Source organism: Anabas testudineus, chromosome 10, assembly GCF_900324465.2.
Source record: "Anabas testudineus chromosome 10, fAnaTes1.2, whole genome shotgun sequence".
Classification (NCBI taxonomy): domain Eukaryota; kingdom Metazoa; phylum Chordata; class Actinopteri; order Anabantiformes; family Anabantidae; genus Anabas; species Anabas testudineus.
The window spans coordinates 7865620-7881417 of NC_046619.1; the positions used below are offsets into that span (position 1 = coordinate 7865620).

Genomic DNA, 15798 nt, shown 5'->3' on the forward strand with positions numbered 1-15798 from the left:
AATCTCTGTTCAGCTCTCTAATCATCACTAAATCATAGTAATTAACTCCAGGTTCTCATAGCAACACAATGGCAACTTGTGCAGACAGATAAACCTGTGAACTGGTGTAATGGCTTAGCCGCAAAAATTTTACAAGAGGCATAAAATGATGATGAAAACTTCTGGAGAGAGGGTGAAGCATGCACGAGAGAGAGATTTCTCTTCCTAATAACGCATCAGTAAGACAGCAGTTTGTCAACTGCCAAATTTAGTTTGAGCCCTTTCAGTGTTAAAGTCAATGAGCAATTGTAATGCAAAACAGAGTAAACAAAAGGTTATTTCATCTAAAACCGATCATTAGACTTAGTGCAGAGACAGATTACTAGACTTAGCGCAGAACCAAAAGAGTAATGCAATGTCAGATGTTCTGAGGGGAAATTTGTGTAATAGTGCAACTGCTGCAACTGCACTTGAAAGGCAGCACAGGAATATCAGCTGAAGGAGCCTGGAGGAAGCAGAGCTGCACCTCCCACACAAACAAACACTTGTAAACCATCACATCTCTCACACTTTGTTCTCCTTCGAACCTTTCTGCTTTGTGACACGTCTTTCTCCAGTGCCTCAGTAATTCTGCTCGCCTTGAGTAATTGTGCAGGACTGAGGATGTTTATATGTCTTTCAGTTCTTGAGAATCTTCCCTTCCTTGGTTTACTGTAATGGTGGGCTGCAGCTTGGCCAGAACACTGTGTACTGACAGAAGTATTCTCACCATTAATTCAGAGGCGTGCACCAATCCTTGGCCGCCACAGAGCTCTGTTGCCTAGCAACTGTGTAGTGTGATGGAGGGAGGTGTGCTGCTGAGGGCCAAGGTAGAGAGCTCCGATCACATTCTCGTCAGGAACCGTCAGCCTGCCAAAGGCCATCTTGTCAGCAATGTGTTGGTAATAATGACCGTGGTGATTCATTGATGAGCGCTCTCCACAACAGGATGCATCGCAGACACAGTGTTTCTACAGCTACCAACAGTGTTATCTCTACTGTGCTGGCAAGATATCACATTTTGTGAACTCGAGAAAGTTGGTATCTGTTTTTTATTGCCTAAAATAGCCACATATGATGAAATCTATAATAAAGAATGAAACACAAATGGAAATACAAGATGAGAGGAAATAAAAAAGACAATTTATAAAGGTTTCCTTTGGAATGTTAGTTGTGTAGAGACATATGTGGATGTAAATACATTTTTTTCAGGTTTTCGTATGCCAACATACATCCATCCCACAATAATTTCTTGTCTTGTTATGGATGATCAGACAGGTTTCAGCTATTACAGGGATCATTTGGTCTCCAGTTTCTGTCCAAACTCCTTGATGGTGTCCGTGGCCTTTTCTGCAGCTTTTCCTATGGCTGCCTGAGTCTGTCTGCTGGCTTCTTGAGCAGCTTCAAAGGGTCAGAGTAAAGAAGAAGAAGAAACAGATTCAGGAAGTTAAGCAACAAATCAGCACCATGAGGCTGACAACATTTTAAAGATTTAGTCTCTCTGTAAAGTTTATTTCTATAGTGCTGTACCACATACAGTGTTGTGCAAGTCAAATAACTTTATTGTCAGTCATTGTTATACTATTCTAACCCTCTCAAGACAGTGGAAATTTTAGATTTTAGAGTGTTTATATATCTTATATAATTATTAAAATTTCATTCATTAACTGTGGAAGGTTTTGTCATCCTTTGACAGTTATTTTATGCAACTCCTGTCTGCTCAAAATACAGCTATTATATCACAATGCTTCAAAGACAGGGGATTGCGCACTTCTACCTGTGTTGGCTGTTTCTTTGGATGAGTCTGCCACCTGCTGCACAGCTTCTTGAGCTGCCTGCACTGGAAACACATCACAGTAACAGTGATGACCTCAGGGGGGAAAACTCTTACAGTTAACAGCTCATTGTCCTGTAAAATACCATCATGAACAGCTGTGAAAGGTAAAAACTGACGAAAAAGACAAATCGTTGTTCTCTGTCCACCAGACTTGAATGTATGACCTCATCTCGTCGCTAAAGTTCTGTACCTGCGGTGTCTGTGACTCCTTTCGCAGCCGAGTGGCTTGTGCCTTTCAGGCTCTCAAAGGACTTCTTGAACGAGGCCATGGCTCCTGTCTTTGTCCCTGCAGCGTCCACACATCCGTCTGAGCAGTCAGCAGTGGGAGAGGCTGTTTAATACCCCCCGTTTGAGCCCGACATCACCGAGCCTGCACGTTCCAGACGGATTAACCGAGACAAAACCTGCTCAAAGGGGCACGGTCGAACTGGCATCCCAACTATGGCAGCATCCTGCCAGGGGCCAGAGCCCGCTCAGCAGATTCCACACATCCTGTAATCAAACCCGCCAGACAAGAGTGAGCACAAGTGGAAACATGCAAGTACGATGCAGAAAGATCCTCGTTTTATGATGGAGTATTATGGCCAGATGCACAGGAGGATTTTGAGAATAGATTAAAGATTAAAGTTAAACTTTTGACTTGTAGATTGTTGGTAGGGGATAGGTCACTCACTGCTGTTTGTGCCTACAGACTGACTAGCAGTGCAGAGTACCTGGCTTTCTTGGGGTCTCTGGAAGGGGTACTGGAAGGTGCCCCGACAGGGGACTCATGAGTAAGAAGCTACTCAAGCTATTCAAGTTCACTTTATCACATCCATTGCTCTTGGGAGGATACTTTGTGTCACTACCTGATAACAGAGGCATAAAAGTAAATCATTGTTTGTTCTCTGGGCTGTCATCCACATGACGTATCAGTATAATAAATTATGCTGTGTGGCTTTAACTTGTGCCACAGTGCCACACCCTCAGGATTAAACAACTTGATCAACTGCATATTAGGTTTTGTGATAAATCATATGCTTTTTGTGTTAAATGCAGGTTTAGCCATCCATATCCTTAAATCGGTCCATTAGCAGCAATTTCAGTGTGCACGTTTGTGTGTTTTATTTTTGTGTTAAAAGGTGGACTTTAATCTTCAAAGTTTATTTTTGTAATTTCATGAAGCAAACTTGAAAAACAGTCCTCCCCCTGGCTCTAAAACTTCATCACTAGGTGTCAATATCAAAACATTATCACACGACAACTAGCAAATGATTTCTTTTTTTTTTTTTTTTTTACTTTTTATTTACAGAGGATTTGTATGTCTGTCGTCACACATAAACCTTTATATTGACAAGTCCTGCAATTTAAAGCACATATTGATATGACAACCATTATGATTTCAAGACATAATATATTGACTTTAACTTGTTAAAATCTTCAGTACACACAAACACACGCACACAAAAACATGTATACTCTGCCCATTTTTAACAGATAGTTTACTGGAATGGTTTCACGAGCAACTATAAAGATACAATGTAAAAAACTTACTTCAAAAATGTTCAAATTAATTTCAATTTGAAGAAATACAAAAAGAAAAAAAAAACACATACAGGCATTGTTGACACTGAAGAGGATATTATTGTATTTATATCTGCTTGCAACCGGACATGTTTAATTTTTCCACTCCCAATGTCTCATTGGAAGATAGTGAACATCTATTGCACATTTCTAAATACAGATACACATAGTACAAAGTCACAAGCCCCGGCTCTAGTCTCATTTCATTGGGAGGGAATCAAGGAAATGAGACTGAGAGGACAAATCCTACATTTCAATAAATACCTACACCCAACACATTACATTAATAACATGACATTTACAATATATAATAAAAGATTTGTCTTGAAGGAAGAACATTTTCAGTGGGAATGCTTGTCTTTTTTGTTGTATTTTTTTTGCAACGGGGGTATAATTGTAATAGTTTCAGCATTTGTCCGTTTTATTGTTAGAAATATTATTGTGCTGCTGGTTGGATGGTGGCTGGGGCCGAGGCTTTTACGCTTCAGGCTCGTAGTCCTGGCTCTCCTGGGAAAAGAAGAACAGATTTTAAAAGAAAGGAAGGTCACATTTGTGGCACACAGAAGCTCCATATGTGAGAAACTTAATTGCATGGAATTCAAGCTAAATCTGCTTGATATATCCATATTTTGCTCTGCACAGGGTAGGTTTTTGCTGAAGGTAATGATGTCATTCCATCACAGCTGAGCTCCTTCTCTGCTTATTCTGTGTTTCTCTCAAGCCAGCAGAGGGCAGCACAAGTCTATGCCGGCGTCAAGGACGTGTCGTGAGCTCATTCCCAGCATCCTCGTAAGCCTGTAAACCTTCCCAGAGGCTGTGCTCGGTCTGTGCAATAGTCTTAGGTCATCTGATATATGAACAAAACAAAGTGCAATACTAACTGGGATGAATTTTTAATCTTCAAATTGACCCTTTAGCACCCACACTCCATATTTACAGCAATGCAGGGAGACCCTGACATTACCCACAATGCACTGAGGCACAGAGCGTCATCACCACACCCATTCGGAGAGAGCTTGCACGTTGGTTGTGTAGCAAAGGATGGGGGAGGGGAAAAAGATGCGGAGGAGTAGGACAGAGAGATGGAGAGGGAAATGGGTAATAGAAGCTACAGCATTTGAGAAATTTCACTTTTAATTTGCATCTCAGCGAATATCTGCATTTGATTCCTTTGACTGATTAAAGCAATAATCCACTGATGGAGGCTGTAAGTGGGAATGAAAAGAAAATCCGACCAAATGCACTGATTATTGGAGATCAAATAAAATCTCATATTGAATCTGAGGCTTTTAACGTTCACCAGGAATAGAACGGCTTTCTGAATGCATGACTTGTGCAGTGTTTGAAATCATTATACGTGATATTAAAACTGTCCTTACAGCATTCTGTGCATTATGTCATATTTATTTATACTATATACTATTCTATATATATACTATTATAGCTATTTAAAATTTGCAATGGGTTCTGCACAGTTTGTCTCACCCCCGACTGCCAAATTCCAAAAATAACCATCTGTGTCAGACTCACATTCTTCTTCACACACACATACATACACAGTAACACACCCCCAATGCTCACTGTAGGTAGGTGGTGCTATGTTCACTGCACTCACTATGTGGCAGTTGGCTTGTTAAGCCCTCCGTTTTCATGTGCCGAGAAAAGAAGTATTAGCTTAACATGAGCTTGAGTGTTTGTGTGGGACAGTGCTGCTGAGAGCTATTGAAATGCAATACAGCTGAAATGTGTAGCCATGCAGATGCTTGTGAATGCTGATGAGCACCCATATATTGTAAGTGAACAGACTCATCCCTGACTCCATCGACAGATTTCTAGTTTTTAGAGACTTTACAGAAAACGCAAATAAACATTTATTTGAATTTAAAATGCAGTTGAATTAAAACGTCACCCAAATACATGTAAATATTTCTCGAGACACTATAACATAGAGCTCAGACATGTATGTGTTTTGTGCCGTGGCGGCTGATTACCTGGGACTCATCATATGTCTCCCCTTCTGGCTCCAGCATCGCCTCTCCCTGGCCCTCCATGGCCTCCTGCCCATACTCCTCAGGCTGCAGAGAGAGGAAATGAGACAGGATGAAAAAAGAAAAAAAAAAACTCACCCAATCTGAAGCAGCTTTACACATTTATATTAACTTCAAATTTCAACTCTATTTAAACAGTAAGTGACGTTTTCTGGCCTTGTGGGTTTTAACACAACAGTGAGGTCAGGTTGTTCACCACTTCACAGACTAGTGTGCCAGCAAATAGTAAATAACTTATAAAATATAATAACTTGAAATAACTAGCTTGTTATATCCTTGGGATGAACTATAATAACTTTTAGCATCATCAAGTCATAATTGTAACAGGCCACTTAAAGACAAACACATGTATTACATTTGCTAGGGACTGTTTTCAGTCATTGACTATAATTTTGTTTGGTGTACTATGAGTATTTACCATGTCTCCATAGTAATAGTAATAAAGAAACATTTAACTAAGTAAATAGTTTGTACTAGTTTCTGGGGCTGTAACACAGAACGATCAGCTTTATATAAGGTAAATCAGGTTTTAGATATGCACAAAATGTTCAAATTTGATAAATTCATTGTTATATCCTTAACCATAGTAGGTGTAAACCCATCTCAGAGCTTTATGAGACAGGCAGCGCTCCATCATTGCTGCACCTGCTACTATGTCCAAGCCCTGAAAACAAAGCTAGTGGGTCACCACACATTTATTTTTAAACCCGGCACTAATCAAGTCAATTAGGTCAGAAAAGAACAGACCGTAATCCTGTGTGCTGTATCAAGCTGCTGTTATTGCTGTAAGCCCACTGACACGATTAGCATGGCCTTAAATGCCACACAATGGGAAACCAACTCAAAGACACACCTAATCAGATACAGTAGCTCATTGCCAGAGAAAAAAATGAATATGAAAAATGCTGTTTGTTTGAATATATATATGGAAACTATACTTTGAGTTGTGCGTGTGATCAGTGACACATTTGTACATACTGTAGATGAGCGCTGTAGTGAAGCACATTTATCTGGACAAAACAATATTTAACATAAAGAGTAATTTTTTGAAGCAGTAAGCTTACAGTATACTATTTAGTAGCAACAGCGTAATTGCATTTTTACTGTATTTTGTTCACTCAGACATCTGCAGGAGCTCAACAAGGTGGACGTACAACTCAAGCACAAGGTAAAACTCGACCAAAGGTAGTTCTGCACATGTGATAACAATGTCAACAGCTTAACCGTCTGTTGTCAGGGTGTTGAAATCAGTAATTTTATCACAGGTAGTGCCTTTGAGAAGTGTATTAAGAGCGGGCTGTCAGATTTACTAGATTAGCTCAGAGAGTGGAAAGGGTCCAACTCTGAGGAATGAAGGCTTAGGACAGAGTGAGGACCTCCTCGTTTCACTGACAGTCTGACAGAGATAGATGAAATGTCAACATGCTGACAAAGTGCAAATTAAGGAATCAGTGTATCATTCAAATGTCCAAGCATGGCTGCTAATTGCATTGATTTTTCCATGTTTTATGTTTGTGCATAGGCAACTCTGTTCCACCTCCAAGACCACAGTGGTGTGAGTGTGGACTGACAGCATGACATTAAAAGAAGTCCATCAAGGGGGCAGCCATTCATCTTGAAGAACCATTAGCTTACCTAAATAAAACAAGTGTAAAACTAAGTTTAGTTCCTTTTTACTCGTACTGTACAGTAAATGTCATTGCTGACAGCAGCAGAATAAAACAGATGAAATGCAGACTAGCAACTCTGATATGGATTCGTCAGCCTGTGTTTTTCCCTGCCATCTAAATCTGGCTCTGCTACATCCATGATCCCGTCCAGGCTTTAATGAACACAACTTCAAAGAAGTTGCCAACTGTAAATAAGCCTTGGATCTGGAACAGAAGTTTCTAATTTCTCTTTCATACGCTCTCAGGCACATGTGCAAACATACCAGTGAGCTGCTGCATTGTTGCCATGTATGGAAAAGGTTCAGTTTTGTAGCCATTTTGTTATACGTGTGTAATTAAAGGGACAGTCCCAATTCTTTCTAAAATAGTTTTTAAAAACATAAGATTGCTGAAGGGATTAAAAGAACTTTGTTTTTCAGTTTTAAGTATTTTATCTAGTATGTGCATTGTATAAAAAGGAGCCAGGGTGTGGTAAAAATGAAAAACTAATATTTCATTGTGCATTGTTCAATCTAAAATCTTAATCAGTGACACTGTTAACAGTGACTGTGAAGGCCATTGCATAAAAAAATCATTACTTAAAACAGCTTTGTATTGTTATTCAGATCCCACCAGCATAATGCTCCCACAGCACCAAATTCCCCTCAGTGTAGGAGTCAAGCATTCAGACCTCTCTTGGTGTTTGCCACTCATGCACTCACCCACTTGTCTCTTCTCACTTGTACCTCTGCAGACTAGTACCTTAGTTATTGCACCATTGAACTCTCAAATAGGCATTCACCTTTTTAATGACGGGTTTATGCACTGTACCCCTACTGTAATATCTCAGACTGCTCTTGCTGATACAGTCTGATCATGTCCTGCACTGACTTCCTCAGGTAGCTGCTCTTCAGTTTTTTTTCAAAATACTGCGCTAATGAACAGACATCACAGTCATCAAATGTGACTGTCGGCCTCAATGTCTGATCCTGTCTTTCCAATACATTTAAATGCACGTCACTATAGTCACTGTTCCTTCTGAAAGACTAGACAGAGGAGCAGTCTTTGAGTCTGAAGCTCCTGCCATCCGTGCTCCAACTTACACCTTTTCCTCTCAACATCTTGATCCAAAATGTGATTATACTGGACCTAATCAGCATTTTCCTACTTACACTTTACAATTACTGACCATAGGATGTGTCTTATAAAGAATTTAAAAGTTAAGTTATTATTTCACAATTAAGAGCCAACTGATTTACTGTATGTGTTTGATGACATCATTTAACCACAGTAACACACAGAGGTTATCAAATATGCAAGCAGGGAACCAATGAGGATTGTAATAGTGTACATACATTCATGTCAGTAGGGAACTCGTCCTTCTTCACCAGGCCAGTGGCCGCAACGATGTTCCCCATAGCCCCAGTGGTCTTCTCAGCCACTGCAGAGTCACACAAACATCATGGACACACACACCCATGTAACATTATCCCAACACATTAGCAGAATGATTAAAAGCCTGAACCTGATCTTAGCCCTCTTTTGTTTCCCAGTTGATTATTGACCATCCCCCATTACCACCATGAATTTTCTCAGTAAGCAGTAAAAGTCTTGCCACTGTAATGAATCTAAGCTTTTTACTTCAACAGTAATAATGTTGAGGTTTGACTTAAACTCACCTGTGCCCACACTGTCTTTGGCCTTGTTACCTGGGTAGACAAAAAAATAAAATGTATTATTTCCTTTACAAATCAAGTACCATTTGACCTTTTATTCATACCTCATTCATCTACACTGTACTCCATCGAGCTATCTGGGCAATGTACCGTGTGCCCATTGGTCCTGATTACTCAAGCCTTGTCATCCTCTCTACTGTGTAGCAGTCACATGCCTTATTTGCCCCTGAGGGCCTTTAAAAGCCAACAGAGGAGCAACGAAATGTTGAAGAAGTACAGATCTGTGTTCACAAAAGGAAAGCCTCAAAGCAAAACATAAATCTAAGAGGTGCTTTCATTTAAGCATCTGCTTTGGTGAAGTGCAGCTACCGCACATCATACAGTAACACAACACTATAGCTGTGGCTGAGATAGATAAAAACATTAGAAGGATTTATAGCTGAACGTTACTGTTATGAAAGCTCATGCTTTTCCTATCGTTCACTATAAAACTGTATAGAAATGAGCTGCCATATACTGACTCTGACATGTTGTGCTTACGTTTCACAAACTGAATTACACTTCTTCTAAACTAGCAGTAAATAGTTTGCTGTGTAATAGTAGGGTACAGAGATGCTCTGTGAATGAGATCATTGTGTCATTAAACAGCATCTAGTACAGGGTTTCCTTATTTCTGCCTTTCCTTCGTGCCTTACTCAGGCTGACTGCTCAGCTCAGCTGGGTAGGCGGTCTGCAGCTGCAGCAACTGTCAAAAGACAGACCTATCAGAGCACTCTTACCCCTCCTCCAACAGGAGCCAGGCAAATCACGCGCAGCTTTTTAGGGTATCACCATGCTCAACAAGCAGCAGATACAGAAACACATGTAAAGGCTCCTTTGCCTTCCTGAGTACAAGAGTTAAAAGCCAAACGGAGGTGTAAAGGAATAAAATGAGCCTGCATCAGTTGTGGCTGCATCCTGACATGCTCTCGTATGGCGGGATGCTAAATGTGTTGTGACTGCATTTCACTGCAGACAAATCCAACAGTTCTAAATGTAGTAGTATTAAATATACCCAAGGAATGCAGTCAGTGAATCAGTGGCAGAGCTGTAGAACTACCAGCAGTGGTGCCACCGGACATTTGGCCAATCTCACAACATCTCAACAGCTGACAATATAAATAAGTGTATTGAATGTTCCAGGGCCGCTGTCCAGCTCTGGGCCCTCTCCCCACCCACCGCGAACAGCCAACCGGAGGTTAAGAAACAGAGCGACAACATATGGATGTAATTAACATGGGGACATTTGTCCTTATTAATACAATATTATTACATAGTTAAGTAATAACTGGTGAGATATGTGACATATTTAGAGCTGGAAGGATAAATTTGACTTGACTAACATAAAATTAACTGCCACTTATTTATTGACAGATGGTTGATTGGTAATCAAGACAAATGTTAGACAAATACTTGCTGTTACTAGCCTATTCTATCATAAATATTTATTATTTGTTAGCAGTAGTTAGTCATTGCTATCATGATATTAAAATTGAATGTTTTGATAATGATTTGACCCCCTTAAAAATAATTATGAATTATTGCCCAGAAACACAGATAATTAAATAAAGCATACCATTAACTGAAGTGGAATATGATGTTGCGGACTCAAAGACATGGCACAATAGTTGTTTTTAAGTTTATCTTTGCCCAACTGCTGGCTTAATAGTTTGTGCCAGTAAATCTAAGGTACCAATAAACTTTCATCCTGGGATGAGGCAGTAATCCGTGCAGATTTCCACACTGGTGTCCATTATAAATTAGGATGGAGTGAAAAAGACAAAAGCACAGCCCTTAAGCCTGTTTGTCTCCAGGAGGTGACCACAGCTTGATACTGTTTTAAAGTCAGCTGCCATCAAATGCATGGACATGTGGCAAGAACTGCTTCCACCATCCTGCTCCCCCACCCCCACCCCTGCTCTCATCTACTGCCTGTAGCCCAGTCAAGTCAGGCACGAGGCCCCATAAGTACATACGGAGTCTCTTATAATATTATATATACCAAAAGAACTCCTTAACACAGTGCATTCATTTCTGAGCCACTTGTATTAAGAGCAGCAAATATCAATTGTATAACTGTGAACAGGAAATAGATCCCAGATGAAAGGACATATGGACATACTGCATGAACTAAATCATAAAATATTGTATGCTCTGTGCTGCTCTTGAATACAATATCAATGTAAATGGGCCTGTTTGTGATTTCCATATAAACAGGGATTTGTGATTGTCTTACCTACAAACATCACTCCTTCTTTAGTCTTTTCAGCTGCAACTGCAACTCCTTCCTTGGTCTTCTCTGCAGCCACAGCCATCCCCTCTTTTGCTTTAGACAAACCCTTCATAAACACGTCCATCTTGGCCGAGCTACTGTGGAGAGATGGACCATGGTCCTGTCAGTCACCATCACTGTCACTGTGTCCACATGTGCGCTTTAACTTATTTATATGTTTAATGGCTCATAATGTTAATAAGCAATGTTCAGTCTATTAATTATAGATATTTCTCCAAAGCTCTCTGGATTTCAGTCTAACATGAGAACACACGTTATGGTAAAGAAGGCAGCACCGCCTCCTGTGGTACATCCTGACAGATGCAGTTCAGCCATCAGGCTGTAGTAGCAGCCAACTGTTCACTCATGCGTTCAACCTCAATTTTCACATCCTCGACAATGCATGAAATATTTAAAGGCGAAAAAAAAAAAAAAAGATTTCAATGAAATGGTTAATTGTGGAGACGCTCATTAATTATTGCTCAGCTGTAATGCTGCTCTCAGTGGCAGAGAGGTGACAGGACTGCGCCTGGGGGAAAGCGCAGGCCTTTTTTTTTGTTAAGGGACAGTACAGCATATTATATTAGAAGGTGTCATTTATGGTAAGAGCTACACGGCGTTGGGGGGTGGGTGGAGGTGTTGGGGTGGGGAAAAGCACGATGTGCTCTGTAAAATCTGCAGGCAGCACCGTTTTAACGTGGACGAGCTCGTACGCTCACACGCAGGGAGACTTTATATTATTGATTTTATTTGTTTAATAACTGAGAAGGATGCAGTCGCTCTTGCATTAAATTTAAAAGTCCCATCCCGGGTGCTGCAGGTCAAGTCTTTCCTCACTACACGCATCATTTTACGATGTCGACCATTTCCCACGTTTGTATCCGTGTCTGCCTGAATATCGTCCCCCTTTGCACGATCTCCCCAAATCTATTAGCCAAGTGGACGCAGACACAGGAACATCTCTGTATTTCAAACGTGGCTTGAGGTGTTTCGAGTTATTTTACGCACGGTGCACACCAGTGCCTTCCAATGACGACGCTCATGCACGGCTCCTCAAATGGTGGTGACCTCTATATGCTTAAAATGAACACCAGTAGAGCTGTGCAAGAAGAATGAAGAAAGAAGAAACAGAAAGCTTACCTAGAAACAGCCTTCGACTTGTCCTTATGATTCCGTCACACAGTCGAGTCAAACTATCGTCTAAATGGGTGATATCTTCAAATGATCACTAGGTGGGCCTTCCTCGGGCTGATCTCCACCAACAGGGACGGCCCCCTTCACAGTGCGGCTGAGACTATCACGTCCCCCCTCCCCCCTCCCCTCCTCTCTCCTCCCCCCACCCCTCCTCTCTCTCTCTCTCTCTCTCTCTCCACTATCACTGGCTTCCTCTACTATTGATCACCCCCAGACGTCAACCGGTGAAGCAAAGGAAATGATCTTACTCCACGTCATCTTGTCCCCATTTTTTTCTTTCCATGCTTTATGAAAGATCATGCAATGTGGCTGCAGCTGGACTCAGAAACCCAGTTGAATACCATCATGTTCCTGGATGCTGCCACCATGAGCGCTGCATCCTTACTTTTACATTTAGCTGTTTGACAGACGCTTGCATCCAAAGCGACTTGCGAGTGGGATACAATCATTAACCCCCCCCCTCCGTTTGTGAACTTGCACACCGTATGGACCAAACCCCAGCATCACACCAAACAGGAGTGTGATCTGAGGCTGGTACCATTTTGTGGAAGTGACGGGGGTGGGCTGAGGTAGCATGAAGCCACCGGGCTGTGCTGTGAAATAATAATTATTATTATAAACAACCTTAAATTGACTAGTCTCTTTATTTTACACACTAAATATGTATAAAAATGATTTCTCATCTAACGAGCTCGGCTGCAGCAAAGCGCCTCAACCAATCAGAGCAGAGGATGACCTCGGATCGATTTCCCTCCAGCACAGCCTCCCTCCACTAAATCGCATTAATGCTGCTGTCGCTGGATATTACACGTTTTCCCACGTTTCACTGAGCCGATTTACACCCAAGACGCATGGTTAAGTACCACCCTCCTTCTTTTCTCCCCCCATCTGACGTATGCGCGGTGACGCCAGCCTAGATGTAGTGGCGAGAATGATTGAGTAATCGTCCTTGTCCCCCCCCCCCCCCCTCCTCCAGTGTGAGGAAATCCCAGATAGCTACATCTCCTTGACTTGTCCTGTCCTGTCTCATCATGTCAGTGAGGGGGAGTGGGCAGGCTGGGGCTGTGGCCTTCACGTGACATGTCCTGTGACGAGGTAAATCACGAGGACTGCAGCTTCTCTGTGCACTGGTTCCGTCTGTACTCAAATGTTTTCTTAGTCTGTTTACAGACCAGACACCATCCATCAGTCCCAAACTACTGAGCGTCATTTTGCACACATGACAGCACCGAGCGGGGACTAGTGGTCCTGGGAGCCCGGGACCCGGCGCTGTCCAGGGTGCTGAACTGAAGGGGGGGGGGGGCTCTGTCCGTGGTGCTGATCTGCTTCAGCGAGCGTCAGACAGGTTTGAGAGCAGGACAGGAGCGGTAGCAGCGTCTTCCACCAACACACTGCTGAGACAACTTGTTATTCTGTTAATCCAGCTGTCTTTTTAAAACAGAAGATGAATCCAGCACCTCGGGTCACTCACGCACCGCTTGCATTCGTAAGACACGTCTGCCCTCTAGTGGTCTTGTGTGATAACCGCACAGTAATCATTTAGTATGTATAGTAATTAAATATAAAAGGAATTTTCAAAGCAGTAGCACACAACCTAGAGATCAGATCACACACGTTACTGTGATTGTATGCGAACTTTAAATGTAGGACATCATTGATCCTTGGGATCAGCCACACTTAGTCTCTCATGCACTTGTTTTAACAAAGTGGTAAAAATAGTGAGCTCAGGAGTCTGTTGAGCTTCCACTGAGCCACACATGTGCATATTAATAATACACGTCAGTCACTTAGTAAAAAGTATTCACTCTCCTACACTTGAAAAATGACTCACCGAGCCAATTCAACAAGCTACATACACTTAAAAGGTATTAGCTTCAGCCAGCAGCTGTTCTGTCATACTGTGTTGCTACGTTTAGTTTCCTCTTACAATAATTCTCTCAGGAGCGGGTGCCAGGTTCAGTTGATTATATGTAATAATCAGTGCAGCCACATTCAGACTAGCATTAGTAACATATATTTCACAATGAGATAAATCAGTGACTGTGTTAGTAGGTGCTGAAATGAAGCCGACATGTAAGAGCTGTGATTGAGCTACACATTAAAAGACATACATCGCATGCCCATCATATGACTTCATATAAACTGTAAGTTACAGTGCATATACAAAGTATTTACAGTTTAACACACTGAATCATGGTCAGTTTAGTTTAGTATTGTGTACAGTTTGGGATCTGGTGCGGCCACTGCAGAACATTCAACTTGTTATTTGCGTGGCTTCAGATGTATGCTTGAGCTTGAGGTCATTGTCTTGCTGGAAAACATATCGCCCAACCAGTTGCAGTTTGCTTGCAGACCGAATCTGGTTTTCCTCCAGGATTTTCTCATATTTTGCTGCGTTCATGTGGTCCTGTACTTTCAGCCTTCCTCTGATTTCCAGAGCTTGTTGCTGAGAACCATCCCCACCATGCTCCACAGTGGGGATCATGTGCTTGTGAGGATTTGTAATTTTTAGTTTATAATAAAACACAACATCTAGTCAAATAGCCAAGAAGCTTAGTTTTGGCTTTTCTTTAATAGATAAGTTACTAAAGGGGGTGGAAACTTAATTTTAAGAGATGACTTTTTAGAGATTATGTTGACATGACAGAGACATGTTATGTTATTAAATGAAAGCTTGCAAGTTGTAAAATTTGCAAATGAGCTAAGGTGAATATAGATTGTTTTTTCTTTTAGTAAAACAAATAAAACAAGTACAAACTTCTAAACTTTAGCCAAATTCATAATGGGTCAACTGGTTTCATCAAACTGATTCTGGAAAATAAACAGCAATAAATAAATAATAATAAAATAAGTAATAAAATAAATAAATAATAAATTTGTTCTTCGCCTTGTGATGTCTGGCACAGACCTTTGTGTGTTGACTGCCTGATAAGAATCTTTTAAAGATAAAGTTCATAGATGTTTGCAAAAGCAATTAAAGCTCATTTTAATTTCATTGGTTAAAGTTTGTGCATCTTGCTAATTCCCATAAACACATCACAGTTGGACTTGATGTTGATTGGCTCCCCTTGGTGAAAAACTGCTAACATCCTTTCAGTTTACAGCATTTTAATGAACAGTATCTTGTAAAGTCTCCTCTCAGCAGGTTTACCTTATTTAAATTAGAGAAGCTCATAGCTTCCTGCTAATAAGTGCCCAGAGTTTAGCCTTTGGTTTTCCAGTCCATTTATATCCTTTTACTACACTACATTAGCCTGCACAAAACCTCGCAGGAAACAAGTCTCATTCGGAGCAGTAGTCATGCAAATTGAATAATGTTTGCCTCTTAACCTCCATCTTTTGCAGAATTTATGCTCAGTGATCCACATCAGAAGATTGTGGGTGCACAAAGTGTGAATGAGAAGCAGGGCATATCGAAAGTAGATTGTGTAACTCCACAGACCCAGCAGGCCAAAAATAAAGGTGCAAAAATAAAGGTGAGTCACTGTGTGTTATATTTATA

At 41.1% G+C, this 15798-nt stretch overlaps 1 protein-coding gene across 2 annotated transcripts; it reads right to left on the reverse strand.

Annotated features, from left to right (window-relative positions):
• Positions 1–3806: 3806 nt before the first annotated feature.
• On the reverse strand, positions 3807–12391 carry sncb (synuclein, beta). Of its 2 annotated transcripts, none has more exons than XM_026358085.1 (6): positions 12243–12391; positions 11067–11197; positions 8795–8824; positions 8471–8556; positions 5410–5493; positions 3807–3925 (listed from the first exon to the last, which is right to left on the reverse strand). In XM_026358085.1, exons 2-6 carry the CDS (start codon positions 11185–11187, stop codon positions 3896–3898), a joined length of 351 nt encoding a protein of 116 aa, XP_026213870.1. In that variant the 5' UTR covers positions 11188–11197; positions 12243–12391; the 3' UTR covers positions 3807–3895. The 2 variants fall into 2 exon arrangements, with proteins under 2 accessions (XP_026213870.1, XP_026213869.1); XM_026358084.1 differs by having other exon boundaries at positions 11067–11200.
• Between the last annotated feature and the right edge of the window lie 3407 nt (positions 12392–15798).